Below are 11409 nucleotides of genomic sequence, written 5' to 3' on the forward strand. Positions count from 1 at the left end.
TTTAAAATTCTTTGAAACTTATAGTTAGAAATGTTTATGGATCGAAATAGATTTATATTGAGTTTATGTTTGATTTTAGTGGTTTATATATTTATTTAAGTTTGATTCAAAATTTTAAATTTTAAAATTTTTTAAAATTTAATTTAAATTAAAAAAATAAATATTAAATTCATTTATTAAATTTAATTTATATAATAAAAAAATAAAATAAAATAATTTAATTATTTAATTCATGTATATAATTTTTATTTTTAATTTTTGTATATACTAATTAATTTATATATAATTACATATATATAATAATAAATTTATATATATAAATTCGAATTAAATTGTATCAGATCAAATTTAAATTTTAAAAATTTTATTTAAGATTCAATCCGAAATTTATAAAAATTTAAAAATTATATCTAATCTGATCGTGTCTACTACTAACCAATACAAACTTTACAAACTCTCTCTCTATTTAAGGGTTAAATTTACAAGACGTTTTTTAAGTCCGGCGTAAGTTTAACTGTCGGCACTACTTATAATCCGCCACGTGTTCTTAATAGGACAAGCAGATTATTTCATGTCTCAAAGAGGGTCCCACCAGATCCTTATCTCCGGCAGTGTCACAAGCGAGGCTGAACCTACAAAAACAAAACAAAACAGATTCCTTTCCCTTTTCTTATCCATCTTCAGCTTCTTAGAATGAGCTTCGGGTTAGGGTTTGATTCCACTGCAACCATGTCTATTTTAACAAATCCTTAGCTACTGTCTGGTCGAATTTAGAAAGAAAAAACCAAATCCCGCAAAAGAAAAAAAATGTCAACAACATCATCATCGTCACCATCATCGTCAGCCTTCATGGTGATCTGTCTCCTCCACTCGGTGATCGCCTTATCAAGCGGCGCACTCATGATGTTCCACATGATGGAAATTTACACCTTCACGCACGGGATCGAGACAGCCACGAAACTCCTGGGCTCAACCCCACATGATCAGCTCTTGATCCGGACCTCTGATTCATTCTCGGGTTTGCTTCTATTCGCAATCGGGTTCTTGCTGTTCATGGTCTCTTTTGTTAAAGACAAAGAGTTCCAATCGTTCTTTGCCAAAGGCTGCACGGTTTTGCATGTCTTCGTGGCGATCTGGAGGTTCTGGTTCGAGAGAAGAGTGGAGGATTTGGCTTGGGATTGGCTTAGACAGACAGTTGGCGACATTTTATTGGCTCTCTCTTGGGTATTCTTTCTGGTTTACTCTTGGAGAGAAAAGTATGATTAAGATTTAATTTTGCTGATTAAATTTACATTTTCCTTTTTGCTGCTGCTTTTTCAATTAGTTTTCTGTTTTTTATTTTGTAATTTGGACGTGTATATTTTGTGAAATTCAGTTATGTGAGTCCTTTTGAAACGTAGTCTAAGATGAATTTGAGAAAATTTTCACCTTTAGCTTTATTTACACTTGAAATGGTGCATATGCTGATTGGCAAACTATTGGTTACAATGTGAAATGGTGATTTCTGATGTGAAATTCAAGCCTAATCCTTTTGTTCTTTGTATGTGTTAAGATGTTGCAAATATGTATTTTGAGTAATTGAAGGGTGCTTTTTTCTTCTTTTTTTTTTTTCCTTTGGGGAGCTGAAATAAGTGCTCTTTTATTTAGTTTCTGATGAAGAATACCAATGAAAGAGGTGGGGTTGCAGAGAGTATACTATGTCTTTCTTTCATAAATTGGATGCAAATGATTTTGGAATGATCTCTAAAGAGCTGATTTACTATTACCCATTTAGGTCCATATAGAGCTTAGAAACTAGTAAGTTGCAATGTAGAAATATGATTGATTATACAAAAAACAAAGCCATATATATTGCCAATGTAACTTTTAACATCTACTTGAAGAAGGGTATATGTGAAGTCTTGATCTGGATATGGATATGAGCTGAAAACGGCATGAGGGTTGAGGAAATTGCCAAGTTGAAAGTCTATCTTGAATTCTTGGTAGCTTGAAAAGAAGTGGCAGGAAGCGGTTATGGTACTGAATTTTGAGCTGCAGAGTTCACCTGAAGCCACAGTCTCTTATAATCCAGCATTTTACTTTCATATTAATTTTTTTATCACCGTTTGTTTTTGGTTGATAAATTTAAATACATGAATTTTCTCTCATAAATGATGCGCATGTTCAGATGTAAATGCATGCTACTTAAAATATATGTAGATATGTTGTGGAATTGACATGGTTATTACTGCCTTTATTCTTGCACTTGTTGCATTGATTATCTGTTCATCTTCTATTCCAGTTTCCTTTTATCATGTAGAATAGGTTTTCAATGAAATTCTCCTCCATTAATGCTGCTTTAATTGTTGTTTCTACTTGGTTCTTTATGCTAACATCTTTGATAACTAATGCCCACTGTCTATCCGAGTTCTTCATGGTTCAAGGTTTATTGAAAGTGAAGATGAACAGATTTTCAATGAAATTCTCCTCCATTAATGCTGCTTTAATTGGTTTTCAATGAAATTCTCCTCCATTAATGCTGCTTTAATTGTTGTTTCTACTTGGTTCTTTATGCTAAATCTTTGATAACTAATGCCCACAGTCTATAGAATAGGTTTTCAATGAAATTCTCCTCCATTAATGCTGCTTTAATTGTTGTTTCTACTTGGTTCTTTATGCTAACATCTTTGATAACTAATGCCTACTGTCTATCCGAGTTCTTCATGGTTCAAGGTTTATTGAAAGTGAAGATGAGGATTGCTGAATACTCTGTTGTTTACTTTAAATATGTTTTCTTTTGGCCTGCCTGTGCTTGGTGATGACTGATTGAATTTACAAGAAAACTTCAAGCAATAGAACGGGCCATCAGCATAGGGTTTTACATTGTTTGCATCTTTCAGAAACAGAAAACCAACAAAATGTGCTCGATGGGACAGATGTGATGCTGATTATCCACTCGTCCCTGGCCTCGCTTATTTATCATAAATAAAATTTGCACAATCAGGATCATCTGTTGGCGGCTGAGGCCTATGGGAAGTCTAATGGGCTGAACTGGTTCGTGATGCAAGCCCAAGAAAGATGTTGAGTAGAAAGGCAGCATCAAGGCTAAAGCAGAAAAGTCTAGGCCACTTTACCCGTGACTTGAGGCCTTTGGCACTAGTTGTCAGAAAATGGTTGCTTTGGACTTGGATCATAACGGCCCTAACTTGTAGTATCTACTTCTATTTCATATCTCCCTCCAACGTAAGGCCTGCTCAAAGTTCAATGGCTTTATCGTCATTCTACTGGCAGAACGAGATCGCAGTTCTGGGATCAGGTCAGGCATGGAGTAGTACAAATCATGAGTTCTGCAAAAGAATATGAAAGTTCCCTTGCAATTGAAGAATCTGATACAAGATCAACTACAAGCCTGAGTTCTGACAAATAGCCAGCTCTGTATATTTCGGTATACAAAATTATAATAGAATATAATAAAATAATATTATAAATAAAATAAAATAAAATTATTTTATTTTATATTTTATAGATATAAAGATTAGTATAGAATAATTTATTTATTGATTAAAATTATTTTTTTAAAATTTATATAATTTAAATTATTAATATAATTTTTAAAAATATAATAAAACATGTATGTTTAATTTTATGAATTTAAAATAATTTTTTTTATTTGGAAATGATTGAATTATTCTATACAAAAATAATAATTAATATTTTTTATAATTTTATTATTTTTTTAAGATACAAATTAAGCATAATAAAATATAATTATTATTTTATCTTATACATTATCGTATTAAGCAAGTATGGCTTAAGTGTTCTGATATACACAACTCAAATATCAAGCTACTTTTCAGCTTTAGCTTTTACTGGCTGGCTCCAACATATAACGAATATTTTTCTAGTGCTACACAAAAAAAAAAAATCCCAAGATTCAGGATGATTGTCGATTCTCTTAAATTGCCCTTTTTATATCGTTATGCTGTTAGGCACTCCTCTGCAAGTAACGCCAGGTCCTGAGGATGGCACGAGTAACTCATACGGTGAAACTCCAGCCCCAAATCTATTTCTAAGCTCTGGATTGGCGTTTCTCTTTTCAGTCTCTTTCTCTACCATGCTCATATCCATTGCAAATCTGTAGAATGCCTCAATAATTACTGGGTCCCCTGTCCATGTTGAAAGGTCTTTACTATCTCCTAAATACTTTTCATCCGGTGAATGTGTGGATAGAATATCAAGCACAGACATAAAAAATGTCATTTATCGTAAACTTGGCAATGACGATAAGAAGTACCCCTCTGGATCTGCAAGGAAAGTTGCGTACTCCGGATCATGTTCATTTGGCACTAGCCGCCGCATATATGATGGACTTACGGGGACATATCCACCATAATGATACTGTCCGAAGTTCAGAGCAGCATGTTCTGCCGATTCAATCCAAATGATCGTAGTTAGAATGGAGACAAGGTTCTCTGGAGTTGAAAGCCTGGGCCACCAGCTTTCATGGCAGGTATCGGCATGGCCTACATTGATGCACTCATAGTACCAGGCGTTGAGTTCTGTATCAGACCGAACACTACTCGCGTCTGGATAGTAATACTTCACATAGTCCCTAACCAGTTTCTCAATGGCGGACCATATAAGCAACCCATCATTGGCGTATGGGTAATCTTCGATGAGTAGTTTTAGGCCATGCAGCTCAGTGGGGTCTGGTTCTGCAGTTCCTCTACACATAAGGAAAAAAAATGAAACTCAAGTTAGATTTGTTTGAAAGTAATAAGGTTCTAATTATATGGAACATATATAATGTGTGTATGTAATTATATATACGATACAGTGCCTTCGAATGAGGTCTGCAGGGAGGCTTTCCATGTCAAAGTGCCAATTTTTGTAAGCGAAAGAAGTAATCGCCATTGAACATTCTTTAGTTGAGAAGAGAGACTCAATTATTCCACCGGCGCTAATGAGAAGCTCCCGAGCTCGTGCATTTATCTCCATTGTATATCGCATGTGAGGATGAAGAAGCTTGTGAATTGGATGCATTACACTTCAATGCCGCCGAGCTGCTATGATAAATGGTTCCATGCATGCATGAGTCCGCAGCCTGTTTAAAATCATGACGATCAACTCCTTTATTAGAAGCGAATTCTCATCGATTAAACTAAATCAATACTTAAATTGAAGTTAGTAAGTGTTGCAATTTTGCATACCAATGATGAATCAGTTCATGAGCTCCGGAATCGTTTGAGCAGACATGGGCTTTAGCTAGTTGCCATTGCCAGCAGGTTGTGGCATCAACTGGAGGGGTGATAACCTGCTTTGAAGGCACATAAGGGCCCATTGATGGAAGGCTGAGCTCAATAGCAATTGGCTTCAGAGTTCCCATTTGAGTCAAGAAGAAATTTGTCCTAGTTGCGTAGGCTTTTCGATCAGGGTGAGCATTTATGCTGTTAAGAAATGGAAAGTTAAGTATCGTGATATGAACAACTTACTCTCTTCTATTGCCTGCATTAAAAATAAGTACAAAAATAAAAGCGTCAGATCCACGAATTAAAGACTAATAAACCGATAAATTTTCATAAATCAATAATTCAATGATTGAAAAGTGAGATCAAAGTCAAAATTTCACATTTTCGTCGCTTTTCTTTTTTTAAAATTTTCGTTACCTGTTGTACAGACATCCCACCAAGATGACAGATGATGTGTTCTTCTCTTAACCCTGACTCTTGTTGACCACAGATGCATGGATCTAGTTTGCTTACAGGAGGAAAAACCTGGAAGAAAACGATTTATTTTTAGTTAAAAACTTTCAATTTTTCTTAATGTTCTCACTGAGTTGATTTTCATGTACTGATTAATCCCAAAGAAATGATCCTACGTACCTTCAGCTTTTCAATGCTTAAGGGGTTCATGCCGGCTACTGTTAGACGACCAAACTCATCATCTCGTAAACAACATGATGCATCCCCTGAAATTGGAGCAGTGTTTTGATCAGAATTCGATGCCCAGTTTTCCAATTTTTTTTTTATAAAATAATCAATCAAAAAGCAAGAATAACTGTTCTTACTGGAGATAATGTTTGGAGGGTTGAACTTGAAAGCCTCTGTTGTAAATTCTTTGATCATCATATTAAGCTTAATTGGGAAATGTGTATTCTTCCGAAGTTCTTTCCTCTGCGACTTATTGGAAGGATTCCCTTTATAGAGTTCATTGATTTCAGAGAAACATTTTATAACATCAACCTCAGCTGAAGAATCTTTAAGGAAAGGAAAAAAATTGTTGAGCCTGCCCTTCCAGATTCCTTCATCCACTGTTTGTCTCTTCACATCTCCAAATGCTTCATCTCTCGGTACATACATTGGCATGGATTCACTTGCCTTTGTCTCTGCCCTCGGATCTGTGCCATTTTATAACATTTTAGTCTGCTTGTCAACGTTTAGTGATACTTCAATTGCCTATGTTCCAATTTCCCAGTTGAACGTCTTTCATATAATTATGATAATAATACAATAATTTTTCATATTTTATACATATTTAATATAATATGAGCACAACACAAATATACGAATTGCTCTTAACCTGACTTAGCGGAAGGACGTCCAGTTCGGCAACGTCTAGGATAAGGACGATGTTGTCCTCCTAAAATTGGCCTTGCAAATTCGGGTCCTTTATCAGGATGTCCCAAGTCATTGTAAACATCATAGTCAAAAATTTGGTCTGATAATGTTCTAATACCCTCTCCATTGCACCTAAGTTTCCTTAGTTCGTTTTTTCTCAACTCTTTGAGTCCTACTTGCGTTTCACTTGGTAAAAAGGCCTGCCATAATTTGCAAAACCGCGTCATTTTTTAATACGATTACACTTTATGATACTCTTAAGAATGAACTTTATAAAATGTCAACCTTATTAGAGAAGAAGACCCTTTTCTCCTGGTAGATTTTCTGTGGTTGAACCCAAGAGTGACACTTAAAATGAACAAGTCCTTCAACGGTGATGCTTTCCAAATAGAATTCCTTTTGCTTTTTGTTTGTCACGAAGATAGCTCCGGGGACCCCAAAGTTTGCATCTACTAGAAATTGCACTTCGTGACTGACTTTGTCACCATTAAGGTTTATGTGGACCAGTCTAATATAGCTTCCTTGCTCACCTTTGGTTCTTCCGTCCCTTCATTGATTCAAAAAGATCAGCAATTAATTAAATTGAGTTTCTCGAAGAAGAGCATAGCATTAAAGAAAACGGAGGAATCAGTGCTTACTTGGGTCAACATCAGTGCTAACAAGCTGAAGAAGAACACCTCTCTGAGCAACATTGGCACCAGAATCCAACCAATTAAACATCATCTCCTTCATATTTTCCCTGGCATCACACTTAACTATTACCTGAGCAGAGACCGTGAATTGCACTGGGATCTCGGTGATGGCCTTGTTGGAATCAAGCTCAAAGAGCTGAGTCCCCATGGGAACTACAGCTGCAGCCGCCACAACCTTCCTCAGTTGCACTACTCTTCTCTTGCATGGATTAAACAAGGAGGTAGAAGGAGAAAGACTGTACTTTTGCTGCTGATAAAAAATGTTGTAGTAGTAATTATAATTACAAAGAAAAGATTTTGAAGGGAACATATCCACCGTGGCTGAACAGAAAATTTCCTCGGTTCCTGCCATTGATGAATGATAATGATAATGATAAAGTCTTTACTCTTTGATCTGATCCTTTTTGTTGTAAAGGCAACTTTGATAAGCAGAGATGATGCTACTGCTAACTGCTCGAATCAAACATGTAACTACCCATTTTATAGGGAGAAGGAACTGAACAAGAATCAACTAGAAATCGAAGTAGGACTTCGTCTTCCATTGGAGAATATCAATTGTGTATCAAGTGCTTTTGCCACGCGCTTACTCGGATCAATTGAAGCTTTTATTTAAGCATTTCACTTAAAATTAATTGATAATAAACAAAAAAATTTTTAACTTAATTATAAAATTATAAAACCTTATATATTTATTAAATATAGAATAATAACATTTTAATAAGATTTTATCACATGTAATTAAAGATGAAAAAAGCTTATAACATGATCATTTTATAAAAAAATCTAATTTAAATATAAGATTATAAAAAATTATATATTTATTAAATGTGAAATAATATCATTTTAATAAATAAAAAAAACTTCTAAGTTATATCTTGCTTGATTTTTGTTTGTTTTATGATATTAAATTTGAGGAGAGGGATTTTTCTTTCATAATTTCATTTGTCTAATTATTGTTGAAGTAATATTTATTTTTTTATTATATAAAAAAGGTCATGAAGAAGTGTTTTTTATATTTAATAAAAGAAGTGATAACTTAGGGATACAAAAAATTATAAGTATTTAAATCTCAATATTAAATTTATTAATCAAACACTTTAAAATGTCAGGGTTTGCTTAATTTTTGTTTCTTTACTTAATTTTCTTTTGATTATGTGACTATTAAATTGTCATTAACATCATGTCTCCTTCTTCATTTTTTTCATAATTAAAATTATCAAGAATTAAATTTTAATTATTAAATTAAAAATACAATAATTTAATAAACCATGTATTATTGGTATTTTTCTTTTTTTTTTTCTTTCAATTCCTAACACTTTTAATTTCTTTTATATATTATTAATTAGAATTTCCTTTGTTTGTTAATTTTGTTATTTATTTTTTGTTTTTAATTTTTTTTGTTACTTTCTGTTTTTTTTTTTATAAAAATGTAAATAACAAAAATATAAAAAAAAATCTAATGAGTTAGTTGTATAGGTTTATCAGTTCGCACCAAATTGTTTTTTTTTTTTTTTTTTTTTTGCGAGAAAGCGATATTATAGCGACCTGCTCCTGTTTATTTTTGACAGTACAAGTGTATCAGCCTTGCTTTAAGGAATAATAACATAAGCAATGGATTTTGGAGTTTTCCCTTTTTGTTGGAAAGTAGGATTTTGGAGTTTTCAGTGGTACAAAACTCATCTTTTCTGGTCGTAATCGAATCGTACCGAATGACAACGGTAGAAAATGAAAAGCAAGAGGAAATAGCATTGAAGATGGCGCGTAACAATTTCAAGCACACGAAAATATAATTTAAATATGATACAAAAATAATATAAATAAAAATAATAAAAATAATGTAATTTAAAATTTTAATAAAAATTATAAATAAATTTAATAAAATAAAAAATAAAAAATTTATATTTTATTAATATATATTATTATATAATTTTCTTATAAAATATAATAAAAATATATAAATTTTAAATATTTTATATGATATAAATATATAAATTATTAGATTTATCACCTATATTGCCCCTATATGTACATGATATATTAACTTTACGTATAGGAACATATATAATTCGAGATAAATATATGTTTTTTTAATTTAAAAAATAGATAATAAGTGCACTTTATATGCCTGAATCCAATTACCGCATAATCACAATACAATAAAATTGTCTTGGAAACTTTATTAATATCTTATATTTTGAAAAAAAAACAAAAAATTACGTATATGCATCTAATATATGTTCTTTATAATCCTAATTTTAAACCCTAAATCTTAAGTTTTTTATAAAAAAAATATAAATATGTGAATATATCTTTTGAATGCAATATTTTGTCATGCACACGTTCTTATTTTGAGTTATTGATTTTGTTAGTGTCATCAATCACAAAAAAAAAAAAAAAAAAAATTCAAAAATAGAGGAAAAAGAGGATCACATACCCAGGAAAGTAAAGCTCCAGTCCAGATCTTCTATTTCTTGATCTAGTGACTAAGAAGCTTTAAAAAAAGACATGAAGATTTGAGTTCAAACCAAACCACCCTTTCCCCCTTCACATGTAATAAGGGATTTACCTTCATGTAATGGTCCAGGCTTGACGAGTTCCAAATCTATACGTTTCTCCAAAAAGTAACGTCTTAATCTTACTTGCACTGTCTCATTCAATGGTGGATCTATTGAGTAGCATGTTTATGAACATTTTTAAAAATTGAAAAACAAAAAAGATTAAAGAAAAATTTTCCTTTGAACATCTTCAAAATCTTTTTGGACACTCTTTTGATCAACAGAAATATTTATTGATAAAGAGTGATATGCGGAATAAAATTTTTTATTTTTGATTTAATGATTATTTAATTACATATATATATTTAGAATGATGTATTTAACAATATTAATAATAATACAATTACGTTTTTTTATGAGAACTTATTGTAAACTATTGTAATAATATAACAACATATTATTTTAAATTTTTTATATATATATTATAAGTGAATGCATAAAATTTATTGAATCTGTTAGGGTTCAACTCATCTCATTTATCTCTTGTTTTTATTTCAAAAAATGGGAAACACATTTTATTATAAGAAAAAGAAACAAAACACAAAGGAATTATTTGAATTATATACGAAAATCAAATGGATAACAATCAAGCCATGTGCTCTGTCGGGTCATTTTTGCCTTGGCCATGTTTTTGTGGAGCTTGATTTGTGTGATTTTAAAGCCATTGGTTTTGTTATCTGAACGAATCAACAGCCAGAAACCAAGTTGGTACTGACCTGACGCGGTTCATCAATCAAATCCATATCTAATTAAAACAACCAACAAAAAGGGTGATTATATTCTTGATATATACATTTACAAATAGTAATTAATAATTAGTAAACCCTAGCTAATTAAATGGATGACATTCGGTGTTTATTTGAAAAGCATGGTTATATATATCTCAAACCTTCTTAATTTCTAAAAGAAATATAATTACTATTATTAGACTCGAGCTTTTAGTTTTATCATGTAATATTATCTCACATCTATTAAATTTTTTATAATTTTATATTTAAATTAAATATCTTCATCTATTACTAATTGATTTTAAGTTTGTTGTTAATATAATATCAGACTCCAATTTGTTTTGTTTTTCTTATTAGCTGGAGCTTTTAACGAGCAAATTAAAAGAAAGCATTTTCCCGTGATTTTTAATTCCCAAGTATTTTGTTTAAGTCAAGTGAACATGTTAATGTTATCCTCCTCTCCTCTTTATGGCTGCTGCTGCATCAATTTTAGTTTTTCCTCTCTTCTTACAATGTTTGAGATGGTTGTAATTTTAGGCTGAGGCCCTTTATATATATATATCTAAACTCATAACATTACTTCATTTAAAAATAAAATTTTGAATATCAAGAACAGGCAAAAGTATAGATAATTAATAGAAAAATCGATTTTTTTTTTATTTCATTCTGCATCGCTAGTTATTTTACCATCGCCCTATAATAAAATTTGATAAAGTAAAAAAAAAAAAGTACTAAAAAAAGTAATAAAAGTATCAAGTAAATAAGCATAGGATGCAATTTAATAAACTAATGAAATTTAATATTGAAAAATTTAGAAATTAACTATTGAATTAATAAA

General features: G+C 31.5%; 1 protein-coding gene and 1 pseudogene across 2 annotated transcripts; one reads left to right on the top strand and one right to left on the bottom strand.

Moving 5' to 3' along the window:
- Positions 1–633: 633 nt before the first annotated feature.
- On the top strand, positions 634–1445 carry LOC111278179 (uncharacterized). The gene has a single exon (XM_089764936.1). The coding sequence runs from the start codon at positions 808–810 to the stop codon at positions 1264–1266; it is 459 nt and encodes a 152-aa protein (XP_089621062.1). The 5' UTR covers positions 634–807; the 3' UTR covers positions 1267–1445.
- A 2238-nt stretch (positions 1446–3683) lies between these two features.
- LOC111278645 (linoleate 13S-lipoxygenase 3-1, chloroplastic-like) lies at positions 3684–7968 on the bottom strand (annotated as a pseudogene). Its single transcript, XR_016344147.1, has 9 exons — positions 7235–7968; positions 6882–7143; positions 6559–6796; positions 6047–6376; positions 5862–5947; positions 5646–5753; positions 5190–5484; positions 4820–5083; positions 3684–4705 (listed from the first exon to the last, which is right to left on the bottom strand). The product of XR_016344147.1 is annotated as a linoleate 13S-lipoxygenase 3-1, chloroplastic-like (transcript).
- Positions 7969–11409: the final 3441 nt, after the last annotated feature.

The sequence above is a fragment of the Durio zibethinus genome, chromosome 8 (genome assembly GCF_047325235.1).
Source record: "Durio zibethinus cultivar Kanyao isolate XHJ-2024 chromosome 8, ASM4732523v1, whole genome shotgun sequence".
NCBI classification, from domain to species: Eukaryota; Viridiplantae; Streptophyta; class Magnoliopsida; order Malvales; family Malvaceae; genus Durio; species Durio zibethinus.